Here is a 20,765-nt window from a genome sequence, read left to right as displayed (position 1 = left end):
AATCTTTGTTACTGATGACTGAGAGAGCCCCATGACACTGCAAGACTACATGGGACTACTTAGGTTGGTTGGTTTAAAAAAAGAATTTAAATCTTCCCTATTCATAAGAAGAAACAATCTTAGTTAAAATTTCCAGGGACACAATCATGGAACTACATCATTTATTTTGTGCCAGTTACCCTTCAGGCTCTTTGCTTCCTCAAGATTTATAGCCAAAACCTGAAACATCTGGAATTAGTCCTAGTTTTGGCCAGTGGCAGTAACTGTCTATACAAATGCAAAACATATGCAAATAATGAAAGAAAATACTTTGGAAACATGCATGAAAATAATGTACCTGGATCAATGAGAACTTCTTGTGCCCCTAAAAGGAGGAACAAAAATGATTTTGTTTTCAGCCTTAAACACAGCCAACAAAATAAGCTTGAACAAAATGATAAGATTTATCAGGATCATCATTGCTCTTTTGCAGGACTATCATTTATAATTCAAGGAGTCACCACATGTTAAATCTCATTTTGTTAAAATGTAAAAATCCCATAAACTTGCAATGAATTCTAAAACACATCAAGAATTGAAGACTTTGCAGTGTATAACTTAAAGCCATATCCTTTTGGTTTATTCTTGTTTTAGTTGGCAAGTTTCCGTCACAATCCACTTACTGTAGTTTAACAGCAGGTCCTATAGCACTTAAATCTCCTTGTGGGAGCTCATTTAATCTGCATAATACACATGAATAACATTTCCAAGCAATTGTATCCCTTTCAATTGCCATTAATTTCACTCCACCAAATTTTCTGAATAATTGAGGGATGCCAACCCAACGAGCCAGGATATTCACATAAAATAGTTGCCAAGAGTATTGTAAAGTAGGATTATCAGCTATAAAACACCTTGTTGCCCTAAACTTGGATTAAACATGGGAATAAAATCGTTAAGCAGTCAAAAACCATTGCTTTATGAGCGAGACAGGACCTCCCTTCAGTTGATTTGCTCAGACCTCAAGCTGGTGAAGTGGAGATTTAGAGCTAGATCCATAAGATACTCCAACACTTCACTCGGGTGTCCTACTTCTGCTTGGGGAAAGAGGAAGGTCAGGTGACAAAACTAAGAGCTTAGCACTTCAAGCAAATAAAACACAACAGAGAAACCCAAAACAGCTAGTAAGGGACACATAAAGCAATCTAAACTTGGGTTATTCAATATATAAATCACACAGCCAACTGACTATGGCCAGCTTTCTGGCTAACAGGAACTAAGCAACTCAATATCTTCTTTTACACTGAAGGCTGCAGACATGAATCCAGCCCTTCAAGGGGAAACAGTCTAAAGCTCTCTCCCTATAAAGAGAAGGGTTTAGGAATGTGAGAAGTCACACTTCCTTAAAAGAACCAAAGTTCTCTCTTCATGGAATCACAGAATGATTTAGGTTGGAAGAAACCTTAAAGTTCACCAAACTCCAACCCCATTGCCACGGGCAGGGACACCTTCCAACTAGAGCAGGTTGCTCCAAGCCCCTGTGTCCAACCTGGCCTTGAACACTGCCAGGGATGGGGCAGCCACAGCTTCTCTGGGCCCCCTGTGCCAGCGCCTCAGCACCCTCACAGGGAAGAACTTCTGCTTAAAATCTCATCTCAATCTCCCCTCTGGCAGGTTTAAGCCATTCCCCCTTGTCCTATCAGTACAGGCCCTTGTAAAAAGCACCTCTCCAGGTTTCTTGTAGCCCCTTTAGGCACTGGAAGCTGCTCTAAGGTCTCCCCTTAAGGAGCCTTCTCCAGGCTGAACAAGCCCAGCTCTCTCAGACTCTCTCCTAGGAGAGGTTCTCCAGCCCTCGGAGCATCTTCACTGCTTCCTCTGGACTCACTCCAACAGGTCCATGTCATGCCTTTTCACAATCAGCTAAACACTGCAATACAAGGCTCATGGCAATGACCATGCTCCTGCCTTTGGAGCAGGCAAGATCGCATGCCTTCTTCCATCAGACAAGTACTTTAAACACTATCTTATCAACCCAACTCTCTTCTGAATGAACTATTCCTATCCAAAAAGCTTCAGAAAAAGCTGAAGGGTACACCGCCAAACCCTTTAATGCTGCCCTCTTAAGCTTGTGCTCTATATTATACAAAGAGAGATGATATCAATGCTTCTCTTCCCCAAGCTGTTTCTATATAAAGCTGACTTTCTGAGCAGCCAGGTCCTGTGCAATAGCCTAAACATGCCAAATAGTGGGAATCACAGGAGATTCAAGAGAGAGATGTTTCTCTTGACCGGGTCTGGGCACAAAGGCAGCAACAAGAAAACCCGTCCTGTCAAGGCTGAAGTACAGGCACAAGAAGAGGTGCAATTCCAGGCACATCAGGAAGCAATAAAGGTAACTCTCACATCTATAATGCCTCAAAAGTGGGCATGAATTGAATGTCAGTTCCAAGTGCAGCTTTTCTTGATTTGTATAGAATTTGGAAACCCCCTTTTGCTTCTGGCTTTATCCTACAAAAAGATACACTGGAATTTGTTCCCCAGATTAAATACTGTCCTCACAAAACTAATTATAACAAAGTAGATTATAAACAAAGGTGCAGTTTGGAAAGATTTTAAATGAAAGGCACTGCAGAGTCAAAAACAGGTGTTGAAAAGAGACTTTCAGAAAACCTTGCAGGAAAAAGACATCACACTAATGGCTGTTTGGCTAGACAGAGCTCAGCAGTTCAGATCTGCAAACATTAAGAGATCATAAGCAGACTCAGGGAACAATATCTACTGGACCATGAAGTAACATTTTCATCTGGAAGTGATGACAAAAAACCTTGCATCAGCTTTTCTTCACACAAAAGTCCTTTGAAAAATCTTGTCATACGAAACTAAGTATGACCACACTAACAAGTTTGCAAACAGGACTTGGAATTACAAGACTATTTATATAGAGAAGCAGCAATAATATACCCAAAATATATTTTATTCAATTATTTTGATAGCTATGACTTAGTTATTACCTTCTTTAGTAACAAGGAATACCCATTACAAACAGATTGCAAATTCTACTGTTAAATATTCATTGAAAAGTAGATAAAGTTCAATAACTGTGTGAAATTATACTGTAACAGACAATATAAAATGCCCTCACAGGTAATGGGACCATAAGCACATATTTTAATGACTAGTTATTATATGAAAAACTAGTATTCTCTCCTGAAATAAGATAATTTTACTGTATCAACTACCTGGTGCCAACATACACAGTTTGTAATAAAGGTAATACAAAGCAAGTGTTTAATAGATTAACTAGATTATGACTTAGAGATGAATAAAGATGAGTGGTTGTTTTTCTCTGATGGAGGAATTCATTCTGATCACATTGCACAAAGAGGACTTAACACCAGCCCTTAAATCCAGCTTCTGGTTGTTTCAGTACTGTGTAAGAACCCAAGTACACACATAGCAGCATCTGGGTTAGACCAGAGGCCCATCTAGCTTATAATAATCAAACCCTTTTTCTTTCACTACCCTACACAGCCCCTCCTGGAACCACAGAAACTTTGAGGAGCCTTAACACTGTGTGGCAAGTGTTAGATTATGCAATTCAAGGCTCATTGCCACAAAGGAACAGAGGAACAGTGACAAGCAGCTGAACCCCAAGAACCTAAAGAGACCCAAAAGAGCTGTCCAGGGGTGAAACCCATCAAGATCAGTTAACATGACCACTCTCTGGATCACCTTCAGACTGTGGGGGGTTACCACCTACAGGGATATGGGGCTTATTATAGGGAAACATCTTGGATTGTACAAGATTTCTTATGGGAAATGGCATACAATATTCCAGATGCAGGTGAACAGCAGAGTTAATGGTATTTTTTCTCTCTGTTACTCTCCTAGTGATTTCTAAAATACTTTAAGCAGACCATTTCTCAAAGAATGTCTATCACCTCAATGTTAATCCCTGTATTAGTTATTCAATCTGAGAGTTCAGAAAAAGTATGCTAAACCTTACAAATTATGTTGGTTTACTGATATTTAGTTAACCATATCTGTTTATCAAATGTTGACTTTAGAATAGCAAAACACCTCTGAATAAATGTACCTAACTTCTTGTGATGTGGCAGAGCTGCACATATTCTGTACTTGATGAAAGCTGGCTCCATCTCCTCCAGCAAAATTCAAACTACTGCAGGCACTACTAACAATCAGATGAAGAGATCTGAACCTTTGCAACTCTATGCAAAGCACATGTCGACGTTAGCACCAAAACAGTAAAGTCATTAATGTAATAATCTTTAAAAGAAAGACATTCTCCCTTCCCACCCCCTTCCTCCATCATGTCATTGGTGTAGTTTTATAGAGTTAGGACACAGGGAGGAAACTTCCAGATGTTCAGTGGTGGCAAAGAGAGGTAAAACAAAATCCCACCCTTACCTGGCCTGTGCCTGTTGCCTGCCTCAGCAGAAAGAGAACCTCCTTGTGCCCTGCGAGATCCAACTTTACCTCCAGTACCACCCGGATAATGATAAATGACTGATGCTGAGCATAACCCCTCCAGAGCAGCTGTAAAGAAAAAAGCCAACAGATTAGTAAAGAAGAAGTGAATTATCATTAATAAAGTCTATTTATAGAAACATGAAGTATGCCTCAAATTGAAGACCTAGTGACAAAGGTCATGGAAAAGCCTGAGATACTCAATGTCCTTTTCGTCTCTGTTTTCACTGGCAAGCTTTACTCTCAGACCTCCCCAAGCCTATTAGCAGAATCTGCAGGAGTACTTACTAGCCACAGTAGAGGAAGACAGACATACAAAACACTTAATCCACTTGGATTAGGGCTAACAGAAGTTGACACAGGAAATTCTGCTTTAATGTAGTCAAATTTGTGGTTTGTTGTTGGGTTTTTTCAAACTAGGAGCAGCAAAATGCTAGAATGGGTTGCTCAGAGACTGCAGAACTTCCAACCTTAAATATATCTAAAACTCAACTGGACAGCTCCTTGTGCACCCTGATTTAACTGGAGGTGATATGAGCAGGAGATGAGACTTGGGGACCACCAGATGTCACTTCCAATCCAAATTATTGTATGAGTCTGTAAGTATAATTTGGTTGTCCAATAGATGGGCCTTAAAACATGTTCATGCTCTACACAAGATGTCCTTTCCTGGTTGAAGAATCCTGAGCTATTTAACTTTTTGGAAGAGTACAAGGAGAGAAGTGGAAGGTGAGAAGATGTTACAGTTTTCATCATATGTAACCTACAGAGCTAAATGTAATATAATAATGAAATAAATAATATAGATGTAACATAATTAAATATTATTATATCAAATACTAATGCTTTTAGTATTTAATAACTATTAATTTTAATAATGTTATTATTTATTAGTAATTAAATTAATTATATAATTATAGTGTAATTAAACGTAAAATAAATATGTAACCTTAGGAAGCTAAATGGATTTCCAAGTAGAATAAGAAAGCTAAAAGCAGAGCTGGAGACAGCAATTGTCCTGAAAGGGCATGAATTTGAGAAGCAGAAATTGTGCTCAAAGATCACTTGTATATCCAATAAACAGAAAAAAGCAGGAATGAAAAAAGGCAAAAGATGAAGGAACAGGCAGTGGGAAAAAAGTGAGGGCTTGGACCTAATGGGAATGGAAGGAATTTATGCCAGTGAAAGTTAGATATCTGTGACCTTGGTAGATGTAAAGGCAGAAATCATTTCCTAATAGTCCATAATACATACCCACAGGAAAGATTCTTAAAACATCTGTAAAACCCACTGAAAAATAAAAGAAACAAATCCTTTCCAAAGAATCATTTCTCTTTTTTTAAGTACACGCTTTACTACAGTAACACACTTTATGTTGCAAGTTTTCTCAAACACATTTCTTTCTCATGTCGCATTAACTAATTTTTATTTCAACTTCATCCTTAGTCACACCCGATATTCAGAGTTTAGTCACCAAAATCATCCCTACTTTACACAATACAAAGGGAAAGTTAGAGAAAACAGCTTGATTTACTTGGGTTTAGCAACTCTTTGAGTCACTATCACCACTTCGTCCTACCTCCGAGCCACAGGAAGTCATTCACAGAGCGCAGAAGTTCCACTGCCATGTGATAATGCACCAAGGAATCCTGTAACATTCCAGCTTGTAAACACAGGTCACCAACGTGTTTCCTCATCCGGCCCTGACAACGCTTCTTATAGTGCCTCCAAAATAAAAGGCACAATTCAGTTATTTACAGGAAATGCTTATTTAAGGTATTAAACACCTAAAGTCAATTTTCTTTCCTCCTTCATAGTAGATCAATGTTCATTTACTGCCTCTGAGCAAATTCTAACCAGCATAATATGCAAAAGACCCCCTAATTTGAGGATATATTGAAAAAAAGCAAGGTAGCATGTATTTTGGCTATATAGCATCTATACAGGTAGTCAAAGGCAAAAGACTGCATTTCAGAGCACTTTAATAGCTTTGCCACAAATGAAATAAAACAGAATCATAGAATATCCCATGTTGGAAGGGACCTCAAAAGTTCCTCTGGTCCAACTTTTCATGGGAAGGGGAGCCCAGATCAGATTACTTAGCACCCTGTCCAGTTACATCTTGAAAACCTCCAAACCAAGGTTCTCCTAGTCCTCAATGGGTATTTGGCTGCCTTTCCGTAGCGGGTGTGCTGCTTTTTTGCTTTTAAACATACCCAAAAGCTCATTGCTAAGCCAGGGCAGTCTCTTGTTCTGCCTTCTTCCTTCCCCTTAGCAGGGAATGGACTGTTCTTGTGCATCCAAGAGGCTGTTCTTGAATAACTCCCAGCACCCACAAGCTCCTTTGCCCTCCGTGGATGCTTCCCATGGAATCCCTTGCGTCTGGGCTCTAAGCATATTCTTGTTGGCTCTTCTAAAATCCAGGGTCTTTGTCCTGCTACTGGTCTTCAGTGTGCTCAGCAGGATCTTAAACTCCACAATGTTGTTGTCACTGTATCCAAGGCTACCAATGGAAGCTATGTTGCCAAGCAAGTCTTCTTGGTTTGTGACAGTAAGCCTAGCACTGTGCTGTTCCTAGGTGGCAGGTCCAGCACCTATAGCAGGAAGCATTCCAGGAAACTGACGGATAACTTGGGGAAGCACTGTGTTGCTTCCCCAAGAAATGTCCATGTAATTGAAGCCACCCATGAGAAGCAGGTTCTATTGGTCTGAGACTTCCTTAAGCAGCTTAAGTAAGGTTTCATTAGCCTTGTTGTCCTGACTGCGAGGTTGGTAACAGACATCTGACACAACATGTCCCTTGGTGATGATCTCTCCAATCTTAATCCAAAGGTATTTGATAGAACTTTCATAGTCTCCATAGCTCAGCTCCATATATTCAAACTTCTCTTTCACATGAATTTCAACTCCATCCCCTCATCTTCCCTTCCTATCTTTCTGAAAGAGCTTGTAACCATCCACTGTGTTCTTCCAGTCGTGAGTATTCCCACAACATTTCTGTGGTTCCTGACATCATAACTCTCAGACTGGGCATGAAGCACCAGTTCCTCCTTTTTGTTGCCCATATTACTTGGCTGAACCCAGGGTTCTTGCCTTTGGAGAGGGTTGGGGAGCATTCCTAACTACTCTCATAGGTGCACTCATCCACCCTGTTCCTTATGAATATGTAGGTATCACAATTTTGGACACTACCACCTAAGTTCATTAATTTAAAGCAATATTGGCAACGTCAGCCCATCTGCTAGCAAAGATTTTCTTGCCTGGGTAGGTGGATCCTGTCTCTCCCATATAGGCTGTATTTGTTGAAGGACTTCCCATGATCACAGAAACCAAAGCCCTTGTGACAACACCAGCCATGAAGCCAGGTATTGATCTGCATGATGGATTGACTTCTGCCTGCAGAAGACTTCTGTCTGGCAAGACAAAGAAGAAAACCACTCGTGCTCCTGCCCCTTTCACTTGTGCCCCCAGGGCCCTGAAGTCCTGCTTGATCTTGCCTGGGTTTTGCTTTACCATGCTATTGGTACCCACATGGAAAAGAAGAATGGGACCCCCGCTGCTCTCCACTGGTGGGACCTGCCCAGAAACCCCCTGAGATACTCATCAAGGACCTCTCGGGCCTCACACTCACCACACAGCAACTGCTGCTGCTGCCAGTGCCAGCTCCTCACTGTTTGTAGCATTGCTTATTATTGTGGAGAAATACTGTGCTTTTGGAAGTGTCATGGTCCTGAAACAATCATAGAAGATCAGGTTGGAAGGGACCTCAAGGATCATCCGGTCCAACCTCTAGGCAAAGCATGACCTAGACTAGATATCCCAGCGCCCTGTCCAGATGAATCTTAAAAGTGTCCAACATTGAGGAGTCCACCACGTCCCTGGGGAGATTATTCCAATGGCTGATTGTTCTCATTGTGAAACAACGAGATATGTGAAACAAGTATGTTTTTCTTTTAAAGGGATGATGAGTGAAAGACCACTATCACTTCAGGGGAGAACTGACAGGGTTTCTCTTTCTCCTCTGTTTTACATAGTAAGCAGTGAAGTTCTTTCCTTTCCCAAACAAAACGAATAGCCAGGGCCAATGAAGTCCTACTGAAAATATTAAACAGACACTTTGGTGCAACTGGAAAGGCAACTTGGGCACAAATCCATGTGATAAAGGCACTAACCTATTCACATTTTTGGGTTTAGTAAGTTGCAGCTAAAGAAACATTAACAGATGTGAAGTACACCATGCTAGACGTTCAAAGCACCTCATGGTTTTAGTCTCAACTTGGAACAATGCTGCTCACCTGAGTCCAGGAGCAATTCTCCTGTTCTCCCTCCTGCAAAAGCAAGGAGGGAGAATGTCCTTGCAATAATGTCCTTGCTCTGCCTTATAGAATTGTTTTCTTAGAGAAAAATTAAACATCAACTTACATATTTTATTCATTTATCTACATTACTCCAATAGTATATCCTTTTGTTCCAACAATGTCTTCTGAGTATAGAGAGGCTTACAATTTTCTTGTCCAAACTTCATACCAAGGGATTTTTTTTTTCTTCTGATGGTTTAAACTAAAATAAAAGCTACCCAAGAGTTGAATTTTAATTAAAAGAATTGCTGCAGATATTATTTTTTATTGCACACCTGAAGTATCTCCAAAGAATCTGGTTAAAAGGGGGTACCAAGAATACAAAGAACCATCTCAGACTGACTGTCATCATTCTACATTTTTAGCTTTTAGTAGTAGATGTAGTGATACTTTTGCAATTCAACTAAGTCCAAGAGAATACCTTTTAAAGCATATTTGAACCTACCAACTTCAACAACAAAACCAGTGTGACACCCTTTCTCCAGATGCTGAACCCTACAGTCTAGATGCTACCCTAGAGAAAGACTTGGCTATAAGAGGAAATATCACAATTATGGAATGAAATGGGGTTTGGGGTGGTGGGGTTTTTCCCACAAAAAACCTCCCAAAGGACGCCAGAGATGAATTAAAGTGTGGCTGAAATAATCTCTTCTAACACATGTGAACAGACTGTCTTCATGAAGTTTGTAATGGGGGAGGAGGGGGAATAAAAGGGGGGTAGAACCATACAAAGTGTATGGTTTAAGGGTAGGAATAAGCATATTAAATCATTTCCTTTTTAGATTTTAAGGCAGAAAGGCTGGGAGAAATGGCAATAATAAAAACAACTACATGTTACTGGTTTGTTTGCTTTTGAGGTTCTTGGGTTGGGTTTTTTTCCACTAGAGAGAAGCAGCAATTCCAAAGGATACCCACTGCATTCAGCCACCAAATAATGCCTCATTCCTTGTAGTTGGTTTGAAAAGAAATAGTTCAAGATGAAGTAAATGACCTACACGGATGGAGGACATTTAAAAAGAGAAGATACAGGGAAGCACATACAATGTCCTTATAAAAATTAAATAGGAAAGCAAACAGAACCAGTGCCATTGATTACAATAAATGATAAAAGGAGACAAGAAGCTTGTCTCCAATTGCTCCTCTCTGCCTAAAAAGTTACAAATGACTCCAGAAAAGTGGGAACATTTATACAGACCTATCACGTCGTATTCACAATTGATGTGAAGATGACATTAAATGAAGCTAAATATGACCTTTGTTCTTTATCTCTCAGATATGTCAAAAAATGGCACTTTTTCTTTCATTTTTCAACAAGCATGTATTTTACAGATCTTTAAGAAAACAATGTAAGAAAATTCAAAGTGAAAACTAAAGCTGCTCTGCACAAACCATGGAAAGGCACCAAAGCTCACCAGGATTTCCATCTGAGCTTTGGGTTATAGAGAAATACCTCCATTGAAAAGTTATTCTGTAATCTTGAATCAGTATTGTACAGGAGAGTGCAAATTGTCTACAAGTCAGGTTTTACTAATCTCTGCTTTTCAGAATGAAATTATATGTGTTACAGAATAAATAGTGGAATTGGAGAATCATTGTTTCCTTACACAGCTCTAATTCCTTTCAAAAATGGTAGCACTTCAAATTTCCTCTCTAGAAGTGATCTCTGTATTTATGGACAAATGAAACTTCTTACTCTCTCAAAACTGTAGTTTCTAAGTGGTTTTCCAGGATGCATACAATTAAACTGATCAATATGAGTCATACAGCAAAAGGAAAAGAGATGGTGGCAGACTCCTAAATCAGAACCTAATACCAGAATCCTTTCAATCAGACACCCTCAGCAGCAGCTCTTCCTAACCAATACCTGATTTTGCTGCAGATTCATGCATATGTCAATATATGCAAAGTTTGGATGCATTTATTCTCTTAGACATCAATAAACACTGTTCATACAAAACACTTCTCTTTCAGAAACTCTCCGTATTTAGAAACAAACAGATAATTTATCCCTGGTGCTGAAGAAATTTACTATGAATTATTCAAAGGCTGAATTCATTCCACCTACTTTAAGGCTTTTCAGTGTGGTGCCAAGACAGGATCTATCGCAGTCGCTGCAAGCCTTCACCATCCTCCTGGAAAACATCTCCTCACTAATCAAGTTTGCACCATATGTATGAACTGTGTCTTAATTTAACGCTCGCAATTAAGCACAATGAATTCAGGCTTCTTTCCACTGCCCAAACTACTGCAAGTATGTCCAAAAAGACAAAAGGCAAAGATTCCAACCCTAACTATTCTATGATTCTATGATTTCATTGAAGCAAAACCCACTCTCCACAGACAGCAAAACTTCATTTACTTGGTATTTGGGAAGCCTGTTTTGAAGAAAATCTAATATAAATTTATAATATCAGGTCATTACAAGCATGTCTAAGTGACTGATGGTTTCTTCAGTGCATACTGAGGTGCAAATTTAATGGAAAAATCATGCATGTGTATATACATCAGCATAAAATTATGACTATTCATCTTAATACCCAGCTAGTTTTGCTTCACAGCTTTACCTGAAGAATCTGGCCACAACGCTGAAAGTGAGAAGCTTTTTTTATTAAAACACCCTTCAATTATTTTGGCTCTCTACTGTTTAATCCTAATCCATTTGACGGCAGAAAAGTCCGTGTAAATTAACTGCTACTTTTTCTAGGATAAGACGACAACTGTTCCAGGTCAGTTCCTTGTAGTACCCTACTGCTAAGACCCGTTTCTCTTTATTTTTCCCCTAGAACATCATTTAAGACATTAAGTTTCAAAGATACACCCAAGTCTCACCCCAAAATACCACAAACCCCTTCAGAAGTGTGATGCACTTGGAAATATCCTCAAGGAAGGCAATGCCACAATGTAGGGCCACATGTGGAACACTCCAGAGCATCAGTCATCCAAGCTCCTTCAGAAGATCCTCTCCTCAATGCATTTACACATACAGTTGACTACAAAACCAGTTTAAAATCTTATTCTCTAAAGTTAATTGTCTTAATTTGGTACCTAACACGCTTTTTACATTCTCTTCAGAATAATAACCACCATCATTACTATCAGTGACCACTACTACTGCTTCAAACTGGAGAATAAACCTGTTCCAGGAACCAAAAAAGTACTACTCAACCCCATTTCCATTTCTACCTCATTTGCTATGGAAAACACATGCTTTATCCCTTCAACCCCAACTCTTTTCTAGGATCGCAGCATAATTTTATGGAAAATTCACAGCAACAATATTATATTTCAAGACAGAATTTATTTTCACTACAAACCATCCAGCAATAGGTTTGAAGGAATTTCTGGAGCCTCAATTTTTTTTTCAAAGAAGTGGCTAAATTTAAAACCAAGAAACATGCAAAATGAATTTGCAGAAGTATTCATGCAAAATGCTTCAACAGAAAAATGCCCATCGAATCCTGCTAATTCCAGTTAGCATGCAGAACTAGAGAGGTATCATCACCAATCATTACATTATCCCGACTGAAAAGACACAGCTACGGCATTTGATCAACTGCCAGGACTTTTGAATTTGGAAACCAAACACAGGCAGCAACAGCTTCATGGCTTTGGAGTTCAAAAAATAAAGCAAATTCCAGAGGCCAGCAGCCGCCTAAGCAAATTATGTGTGTCCTACAACAGAACTCAGCCTTGCTACCAAATATAATTGCCAAATGCGCCAAAAAGGGGTCAACCACAGTCGTGAGGCTCCAGGCAGCAATTATTTTTGTGTGTACTGAAAAGAAAGAGAAAAAGCCACACTAAAATATGCAATGAAGGCGGAGTGGAAAGGCGGTAGATGGAAGAAAGCTAACTACTTTTAAATAGACGCAATCACAGCCTACCTTTTTAGACCCAACAACAAACTCACAGGGCAGTATGAGAGAAGAAGGGAGGGAAAAAAAAACAAGGAACAAACCAAAAATTAGAAAAGACAGAGAACAGAAAGAAAATTAACAGCCACATACACATACTGAGGTATCATCAACTTCAATAAATCAGCAAACAAATCCCATCTACGATATCGTGTAGAGAAAGACACGTCTATAAATACAGCCCTACTTTCTCATCACTCACTAGTGTTAAATGGATGCCTTACCAGTATTAAAAAAGAATTTAAGACACAAACTGATGTAAACAACATTAAAATGAGCTTATCCAAGTAGATTTATAATCATACATGGGTATGGGGGGGGTTTTTTAAGCTGAAAACGTAAATAAAATAGACAAGTCAAACAAATGGGATTGCTGGTATTTCTGGCAAGTACATTTCCTAGTTCCAGGTTCGTAGGATCTTTGTTATCATCATGAGAAGGTGCATTTTCATTCTTTTCAATCAGCCTCCTGGTCTCCATAAATAACTATCAAGTACAGCTGATTTCAGAAACTTTTTCTATATCATCCTCAGCAGCCCTGTGAGCACATACATGTTTTACCTCATTTACAACTGAAGAAACAAAGAAAAATGAACGTATTTGCCAAGATCACCTATTGGCTCAGTGCTCTAGGAATTAAATCAAGGTCAGACTCACAGTCCTACAACTTCTATTTAACAAAACAAAATATTTCTTCAAAACTTCTTAGGACTTTAGCCCACTAATTTTCATACCTAAATTTTCTACCAGCCAAAAAAAATTGACATAAATCATCTATTGTGTATATTGTCATCTCAGTACAAGTTCAGGGAATGTTGTCTCTTCTGCTCATTATCCAAGTAACTTTCAAAAGACAAAGATCAACTCCACTTTTTCCAAGAGTTATCTTACTTGAAATGCAGCATAATCCATCTTCCTAAGGTCTTTCCCTTAGTTCATTCTATGATTCTATGAACTCTGAATCTTACAAGAAGCCCATCATGTTGCAGTTGTCATGCAAGCAAATTCATGCTCACCTTACTAACTGGGTGAGAGAGAAGATCAGTTCTGTGTATCTAGTCCTGCTTGTAACACAAGTACTAACCTTGGTATTTTACAATTAATTGCTGGGAGAAAAGTCTCTTTTAAGATACAAAAACAAAGGTCTGTATTTTTCATTAGTCTTTAAATCATATAATCATAACTACTATGTCCCATGTAACTTCTTAACATCTTTTCACCCAATCTATCAACCCTGTTCATTAGCTCAAGGTTACAGCTGCACTCTATAGCTAAGGAGACCTTTGCTACACACAGTAAAATTTAGCTGCACTTTTGCAAGTTACAGGAAAAAATATTCTTATTTAGTCTAAGCAGACATCTGCAACTACAGCAGCAGACATAGACTCTCTGTTACAAGCGCTCTCTCTCATCTCTTCTCACTGCCTTCTCTTCCATCTATTTAATATAGCTTATTTGTGCTTTTTAGCCGGTTAGTTGCACACTGACTGGGAGGTCAGGATACATTATATTAATAAATTTAAAGGAACATAGGATATATAAATAAAGGGATAAATAAAGGCATATTCTTTGCCTTTAACCCTCTAGAAATATCCACCTAATCTAGAACCAGCTGTTTCATTTGCCTCAGTATCTCAATAAGATCCTTCTTTTTATTTCATTCTTCAGACTCATTACGCTGGCAGACTCAAAACCAACAAAGTAACTAAAATTACTCTACTGGATGTTCTTATATGAACTCTGTGCATTCAGGCAACCTTTACCCCTCCCTGAACAGCATTATACACCACCACACCTTGCAAAACCAGACACTGGACTCTGTGGAAGGTCCTTTAAAGGCCTGTATCTCCCTGTTTCAACTTAACGCAATGCTTTTCCCTCAGTTAGTTAGGTACAAACTGTCACTGCAAAAGAGAATACACTAAAATAAAAACCTCTTATTGCAATCCAAACAATGAAATGCAATATAGTATTATTTCACATCTCAAGACTTTGGCTTGAAAGTGTAGGTTAGTTTAATAAACTGATCTAATTTCAACTACATTTCGTGGTCCTGAATTTCTGTGAAGTAGAACACAGAAGCAGAGATGCATCATGCTCCATGAAAGGTGCCCAGAAAGGTCCCCGAGCAGTAAAGCTCAGGTACACTGTGCACAGGGACAACTCCTTTTCTGATGTTTACTTGGGGTTACATAAATTTCTCCTTTCTGTTACAAAACTCAAAGACATTAAAAATCTCCAAGCATTCAGAATATTTTCTTCCTCATCCATGCAAAATACTAAACAGAATATAAAGATCTTATATATTCATACATATATCCTAAGTTTTAAAACAATCAGAAGTACCAACTCCACAGCAAAATAAAGCTGAAAAACTTGATTAATATTGAACTGAAAAAGGAAAAATTAGAATATTTAACACCTTTTCTTTGGGCAGTTAAGTGCAGCAAACATTGGATATCCATTGATCTAGACTTATGGGAAAAGCTATGTGGTATTCAAACCACCCAGCAAGGCTGTAGGTTTGTCTGAACCAGTGATTAACTCCATAAAAACTCATATATTTACAAAATTGGGGTCATACCTTCCATTTTGCAAAGAAATTCAGTGCAACAGCATAAAGTATCTTCATGGATATGTGTGGACAAACACATTGCCTGTTATTTGAGGCCCCATCAGCTCAGAACTTCACAGGAACTATTTAGCCACTAGCTACAGCAAGGCCACTGCTCACAAATAAGTAATTTAGGTAAGGAACTGACTTCCAAAGTACAATTTGGAAGCATGTCACTTAGAAGGCACAATTGAACAACATAATTAATTCTGATTTTGAGATTCTTGGCCAAAACTCAGTTTTCTTAGCTAATTGTAACAGGAGACCTCAGTGATTACGTTTAACCAAAATTCATTCACACTGAGTAATTAAAGCCAGTATTTTAAAAGGGCTTGTCTAGTCTACACAACTTTATCACCCATGCAGAGTACAAAAACTAACAACATAGTAATTTATACATCTAATTAAAGTTGAATAGTGCAGGGACTAACCAAAACACTGAAAGAGTAGCTCATGTAGAGAACATTGGGTAAAGCAAATCAGAGCAAGTTCAACTGCCCACCACCAAAGCTGATCAGGAGCAGGGCAGAAAGGTACTGTTGGTCCTTCAAGCAACCAGAGAGAATTTAATGGAGAGCTTCAAGCTAATTAGAAACTAATTAGTATATCACATTCTTATATAGAGATTCTAAGGCTAGGACTAACTATGCAGGCAGAGATGATTAACATGACCAGAAGGCTTCACAAACCTGCCTGGAGAGCTCTGGACAACCTTGTCCAGACACCTCTGAGCTTTTACACACAATAACCCCTGCTACATCCCTAGTAGTACAAGACAGACATGAAAAATACTATTCCCATACATACTATGGATTTTGATAGGGCTTCCACACCTCTGTCTTTTCTAAAACAAAAGGGAGACAGTTGCTTCCATCCTTTGGATTTGACTGTGAACAGTGAATCAAACAGATCTTGCACCTGCCCATAGCTAGCAAGCCAGAATTACTAATCCCTTACACAAGAACTATGTAACATTCACGTCTGAAAGCTGAGCATGCAGATGATTAGGAAGGGAAGATGAGGAGGAAAAATAAGGGATATAACATACACAAAACCAAAGAGAACACTTGTGAGAAGAACAGTAGCAAAACAAGATGGGTCAAGAAGATCAAATACTTAAATAAAAACATAAGATGGGGGAAGATGCTGGACTCAGTCACCAAAACTAATGGTCACTGTTTCATAGGATGAAAAAGTAGACACAAGCTTAGGGAAAAAAAAACCATGGTAAGTAGGATTAGTCAGATACTACTCAACATAATACACAATTATTTTTCATCGACGTTAATTGAATTTCTTTATTAATACTGTAAATCTATAAACCATTTGAAGCTTTCCAGCAAAAAAGTCTCTTTATAGCAGAATCTGTCAAACATTTCCTGTGACTTCATCCTACTATTTGATTAGCCTCATAAATTAAATATATCTAAACTCAAAACATCAAATACGGCCAGACTACAAATTAGATTCTCTTAAATTACAGCAGACATACGCAATCAGATTGGGGCATGACCTTTGTTGCAACAAAGTGTGCTTTGTCCTCTCTAATAGGCTTATTTAAAGGCTATCAAGTGCCACACGTTTTCTCAAGACCTGCAAGCTGACAAAAATAGCTGCTTACCTACTATCAGTGTCCAGACCTACAAAATCCTTCTTCTCAAAGGGAACACACAGGAGTGGGATCTTGTCTCCAGACTTATCAGTGGCTCTGTCAAGTCGCTTAGACTCCAACACTATGAAGAGGGATTCAATAAAATCTTCTATTCTCTTCTCCACAGTTTCACATTCATCATAACTGGGATAAAACGCCACATCTGTGCGGGGCTGCTCTGCAATCTCTCCTTGAAGCCCAAAGACAAACAAGCGGGAATCATAGAGAGTAGCACCGTACAGTTCCTTGTGAAGATGGAATTTTTCAAAAGTCTGAGGCCAGTCCTTTGCAGAAGAACAGTCTGTAATCGTTATCAGCCCCACAACCTTCCGGTGTGTCTGAAAATCCCCCCATTCGTTGTTCTCCGGGGGGTAATGGTGCCTGTAACGGATATATAGCACCCGCTGAGAGTCGCGCACGTTAACTTGACTCACTGCTGAAATGCGCTTGTAGATCCTGAAAAAGCTCTCTTCAGGTACAATGCCAATCGGCTGAACCACAACCAGGAGAGTCTGATGGTCCTCGGCACACTGCATGTAGTCAGGAACGCTCATTTTGCACCAACTGCAGGCCAGTAAGAGAAAAATGCATATTATTTTTTAACATTTGCAAGTATATGTGGTTGCTGAATCAAACCAGGACTTTCACGCTGAACACTTTTGCATCCAGTGTATATATTAGCATGGTTTGGGCTGGAAGGGACCTTAAAGCTCCTCCAGTTCCAACCCCCTGCCACAGGCAGGGACACCTTCCACTAGAGCAGGTTGCTCCAAGCCCCTGTGTCCTACCTGGCCTTGAACACTGCCAGGGATGGGGCAGCCACAGCTTCTCTGGGCACCCTGTGCCAGCACCTCAGCACCCTCACAAGGAAGAATTTCTTCTTACATATGTGCTACAATACTAGTTTTTTCAGCATTTTACTAAATCTTCAGTGGTGCAGCCTGCTGACAAATTACACAGTGCAGAAGGAGTGCAACTAGTCATGTATCAGTATGGTCACAAACAAAATGCATACATTCATTTCTTCTAACCAAATCACTTTCCTATTCACTGCACAGCTACACAAGACAACCTAACACATGGGGCAGGAGAGACTCTCTGTACCAGAATCCCAAAGTGCTTGCCATGGCAGAAACAACATCCTTTGGGACTCAGGCTCTTCAGTCTGTCCCCATACCATGGTTTGGGTTGGAAGGGACCTTAAAGCTCATCCAGTTCCAACCCCCTTGCCACAGGCAGGGACACCTTCCACTGAACCAGGTTGCTCCAAGCCCCTGTGTCCAACCTGGCCTTGGTGTATCTTGGAGAAATGTGGAAAATTATGTGAAGTGGGATGTAAACCAACACTAAATCGAAATAGCCAAACTTCACAGAGCTGCCAGTGCTCGCACACGGCCAGGCAGAGGAAAATCAGGTCCAGAACACTTATATTTGAGAAAAAGTAAAATCATTCTTGTTTCAAAACACATGCAGGTTCATCAGAAGGACCAGGCAATGTTTTCTGCTTTTATATTTAAATATTTAGAATTCCTTCTCCCCTGAGTTATCTAAAACTGGGTTCTGTGCTGCAGCTGAGTCTTCAATGAAGCCGCGTATAACAAAGCCCTCACATCTCCACTGAGACCTCCAGGCCACACATATCCCTTGGTGAATTTCAGTTCCAAAGCACCTCTGACACATACATACAACCAAAGAGAAACAAACAAGCAAACAACAATAAACCCGCAGCACAGCTTCACACTGAGACTACCGGTTTGACCAAACACAACGAAAGAGTTCCAAGCCCATGAACACAGGCGGCGGAGCTCGCATCACTACCGACAGTGCAAGACCCGGCACTACAAACCCCCTTCCCCAGCCCCGCCGGCAACGGAGCAGCGCCCGGCCGCGACCGCGTCCCTCAGGCAGGCAGATAGGGAAGGAAGCAAGGAAGGAGAACGGAAGGGTTTCACCCCGCTCCGCCGAGGCACCGCCACCGCTTCCCCACAACCCTCTCCCCGGGCAGATCCCCGCGTTGGGCGCGGCGAAGTTGAGGAGGGAAAAGAAACGCACGTTAACACAAGCGGCGAGCCCGGCGGCAGGCACACACCCCCCGCGCCCCGCAAGGAAGGGAACTCAGGGGCAGCGTGAAGTAAAGGGGAGCCGGGGGGAGCCGCTGTGGGGCCGGGCCTCTTGGTATAGGGGGAAGCGGCCGCTCCGGGTGGGTAACGCGGGAGGGACGGGGATGGTGGGGGGGGGGGGGGGACTCACAGCCGGGACAGGAACCGCCCCGCCTGCTCCTGCTGCCGGACGCGCGGGGCGGGCAGGGGCGGGGTGCGGCGGAACTGACGGCAATGGGGACCGCGGGCATGCGCGGCAGGGCGGGGGAGCGGGGACGGGAGACGTGTGGGGAGCGGTGCTGTGTGGAACCGGTGCCGGCGGGTCTGGGTGCGGGGAGCGGTGCCGTGTGGGGAGCGGTGCTGTGTGGAACCGGTGCCGGCGGGTCCGTGTGTGGGGAGCGGTGCTGTGTGGAACCGGTGCCGGCGGGTCCGTGTGTGGGGAGCGGTGCTGTGTGGACGCAGTGCCGGCGGGTCCGTGTGTGGGGAGCGGTGCCGGCGGGTCGCCGTGTGGGAAGCGGTGCCGTGTGGGGAGCGGAGCGGTCGCGCTCAGTCCGCTGCCCGCGGTGCCTGTCCGGGCTCTACCTCAGGGACTGCGCTTCTGTGTGTAAACACGAAATACTCCTCGATAAATAGGGATTCATTGAAAACAGTGAGCATGGAGTGGCAGGTGAATCCCAGCTGCCACTGTGTACCCGAAAACTTCACTAGCGGCCATCAGGGAGCCTTCCCAGCATTTCCAAATCCTGAAATCGGCATTTGGTGTCTTGTAGCTTAAAGGGCAAAAAATCTGAAGACTCTGGGAAGCACAAGCCTTGTGTCAGGGTTAAGGAGCTTTTCTAGTGGAGCATGTGGGAACTTAGGAATCATAGAATCATAGAATGGTTTGGGTTGGAAAGGACCTTAAGAGCATCTAGTTCCAACCCCCCTGCCATGGGCACGGACACCTCGCACTAAACCATGTGGCCCAAGGCTCTATCCAACCTGGCCTTGAACACCGCCAGGGATGGAGCATCCACAACCTCCCTGGGCAACCCATTCCAGTGCTTCACCACCCTCACTGTAAAGAACTTCTTCCTTCCTTCCTTCACGCAGTTCAGTGAAGCCAAGTGCAAGGTCCTGCATGTGCATCAGGGCAATCCCCAATATAGAATCATAAAATGGTTTGGGTTGGAAGGGGCCTTAAAGCTCCTCCAGTTCCAATCCCCTGCCACGGGCAGGGACACCTTCCACTAGAGCAGGTTGCTCAAAGCCTCATTCAACCTGGCCTTCAGAATCTATCGTTGTGGATCATGCTGGCACCAGAGCTGATCGCCAATCCAACCTTCACTTGGACTTCCCATTCTCAGTGGGATCCTAAGGTTAGACCCTGTTACAGTGGCTGGCGTGTGTAAATCCATAACATTAAGCACTGCTCAGCAATAATAAAAACATCCCTGTATTACCAACACCACTATTTTAAACACAAATCCAAGACATAGCCCTGCACTAGCTATTATGAAGAAAATTAAGTCTATCCCAGCCAAACCCAGCACAATTATTCATAAATCAACTCTACCATTAGTTGGAGAGGAGTTTAGAAACTCTTTTTGACATAGTTTATCTCAGCAGTTTATTGTTGTTTCTCTTCTTCCCTACAAGACAAAAAGGTGATGACAAATTATG

The 20,765-nt window shown here is 41.3% G+C and overlaps 1 protein-coding gene across 2 annotated transcripts in view; it reads right to left on the bottom strand.

The window, feature by feature from the left end:
* Positions 1-19,323, bottom strand: part of TRAPPC9 (trafficking protein particle complex 9) — a 481,851-nt gene extending 462,528 nt beyond the window's left edge. Inside the window, exons 1-5 of one of the 2 annotated variants that reach the window (XM_030504527.1) lie at positions 19,255-19,323; positions 16,975-17,568; positions 6,047-6,192; positions 4,408-4,536; positions 338-364 (exon numbers count right to left, since the gene is read on the bottom strand). In XM_030504527.1, coding sequence (XP_030360387.1) covers positions 338-364; positions 4,408-4,536; positions 6,047-6,192; positions 16,975-17,558 — 886 coding nt within the window. In that variant the 5' untranslated portion in view covers positions 17,559-17,568; positions 19,255-19,323. Of the gene's footprint in view, positions 1-337; positions 365-4,407; positions 4,537-6,046; positions 6,193-16,974; positions 17,569-19,056 lie in introns of both variants that reach the window. The other variant, XM_030504536.2, reaches the window with a different exon arrangement.
* Positions 19,324-20,765: the final 1,442 nt, after the last annotated feature.

Source organism: Strigops habroptila, chromosome 1 (genome assembly GCF_004027225.2).
Source record: "Strigops habroptila isolate Jane chromosome 1, bStrHab1.2.pri, whole genome shotgun sequence".
In the NCBI taxonomy this organism is placed as follows: domain Eukaryota; kingdom Metazoa; phylum Chordata; class Aves; order Psittaciformes; family Psittacidae; genus Strigops; species Strigops habroptila.
The sequence above is the reverse complement of the archived record's forward strand: the minus strand, read 5'-3'. Positions and strand labels throughout refer to the sequence as shown.